At 33.7% G+C, this 2091-nt stretch overlaps 1 protein-coding gene across 4 annotated transcripts in view; it reads right to left on the reverse strand.

Annotated features, from left to right (window-relative positions):
• The window catches only part of LOC110017900 (ribosome-binding ATPase YchF), a 12433-nt gene extending 10698 nt beyond the window's left edge, over positions 1 to 1735 (reverse strand). For all 4 annotated transcript variants that reach the window (XR_002293307.1, XR_002293306.1, XM_020715055.1 and 1 more), the window contains exons 1-2: positions 1474 to 1735; positions 308 to 496 (exon numbers count right to left, since the gene is read on the reverse strand). Coding sequence is in view for 2 of the 4 variants with exons in the window: in XM_020715055.1 (XP_020570714.1) it covers positions 308 to 496; positions 1474 to 1686 (402 nt within the window). In the remaining 2 variants the exon portion in view is untranslated. The remainder of the gene's footprint in view (positions 1 to 307; positions 497 to 1473) is intronic.
• Positions 1736 to 2091: the final 356 nt, after the last annotated feature.

The following is a 2091-nucleotide window of genomic DNA, read 5'->3' on the forward strand; positions in this document are numbered from 1 at the left end:
ATATATATATATATATCCTGCATGAAACTTACTACAAACAATATCATAATGATCGTTTATAAATTAAGACTTCATTTGGGATGTTCGTCCATCAAAGGCCACCACATTATAGATGCCTTTACAAAAAGAATCAAAATAATTTCATGATTCTTAACTAAACGTTCACATGCTATTGAAATAATGGAGTTATCGATGCCAAACAGATTCATGATTTCTATACTTGTAATTCAAATAATGGAGATAACACTTTCTAAGAGATTCACAATGCTCAATGAGTCATAGATCAAATAATATTCATACTTCATACCTCTCCTTGACTGGCTCCTTTTACCAGACCAGCAATATCAACAAACTCTATGGAGGCTGGTACAATGCGTTGGGACTTACTCAGTTGAGATAGAACGCTCAAGCGTGGATCTGGTACAGCAACAATTCCAACATTTGGCTCAATGGTGCAAAAAGGAAAATTTGCAGCCTGAGCTTTGCCATTTTCAACCTAAATCAAAGAAAGTTTTAGCCAACTACACAATCTCTTACGAAATTCAGAACTTACCAAATAACAGTTATTGCGATAATGCATGTTTCTATTTAAAACATCTTTTTTTCTGAAGTAGAAAATATTGCCATTATACATAGCTAAAATTATCCCAAATGTTGACCATTAGACTATCCGATTAGGATAGTAGATGTTTTAAATTCGACTTGTGTTAAGAAAGGCAGAGGTAGACCTAGGAAGACTTGGGCTTATTGTATTAAAAATGATCTTAATTTACTAGAACTAAATGAAAATATGACACTAAATAGGACGCAATGGAGAAAAAGGATTCATGTAGCCGACCCCACGTAGTGGGTTTAAGGCTTTGTTGTTGTTGTTTTGTAAATTTAAGTTTTTTACGTGTTTTGCTAAATGTTGCACTGGATGTTAACATATTCAGCTTTTTTTAATATTATTATAATGCAATTTTAGACCTGCCCATTTTACTTCTTAGTCATTTGACACAAATTTTAATTTCATATATTCTATGGATTTTGTATCCTTCATTGTAAATTTCTGAACTGCCTAAGGCTTTGTTAGTAGCTTTTATAAAGAAATTACGCTTGAAAAAAAGGGTCTTATTTTAACCCTTATCATAAGTTAAAAAAGAGATCATGCCCTTCAGAGTTTTTGAAGATATTGGCATAATTCAGAATCAATATTTACTTCTAACTACATACTAGAAATCTATCATGTCTGAAAGCAAGCTTTCTTCGAGCAACTAGGCCTAAGTATAAATTCTACCACATTATTTTCAACATACAATTCTCCCGCCATTACTCTAACACAATTTTTCCTCAATATATCTCCAGCAGTTTTGACAATTATATCTCCACCAAACACAATAAGAGAGAATCCGGCTTAAACCCTAAAACCCAAACTCTAAACTGAAGGAATATGGATAGCCGATCACAACTTCAGGTTAATGAAGAACTTACAACAGCATTGAAAAGAGTAGACTTGCCGACGTTGGGAAGGCCGACGATGCCTGCCTTGAGGCTCATGCTCACCCTAGAGCCCGACGAGTAGAACCGACGCCATTGGCTATGGAGAAGCAAAGGTGCATAGAGAGAGGAGAAGCTCGAAGATGTAGAGAGGAGGGTTCTGGTAACGCCGAGCCCCAGTAGAGTGGAGCCGAAAACCCTAGCCATGGAGGAAAATGTTGCTGACAACCGGCAACTGCCAGCGTCCACTCGTCAAACGAATCCCATCAGCTATATGTGAATATATGCGAACGGGTATATGACAGGTATGAATTCATTAATGAAATTAATTTTTACTATACCACATAATTTTTATTTATTTACATATCTAACATTTAAAATCTGATATTTATATTTATCATATTTTTGTGCCATAAGCAAGTGCATTAAAAGATGAATTTCAAATTTAAAATAATAGTGATATTTTTATTTATATTGAAGATTTGAGTGTGACATGTAAATGTAAAAATTTAGGCTTTGGATATGTATATATATAAGAATTATGTGATTTGAGTGTGACATGTAAAATCGAGATATAGATATATATATATAATATATTCTCATAAAATTTTA

Source organism: Phalaenopsis equestris, unplaced genomic scaffold (genome assembly GCF_001263595.1).
Source record: "Phalaenopsis equestris unplaced genomic scaffold, ASM126359v1 Scaffold000002, whole genome shotgun sequence".
NCBI classification, from domain to species: Eukaryota; Viridiplantae; Streptophyta; class Magnoliopsida; order Asparagales; family Orchidaceae; genus Phalaenopsis; species Phalaenopsis equestris.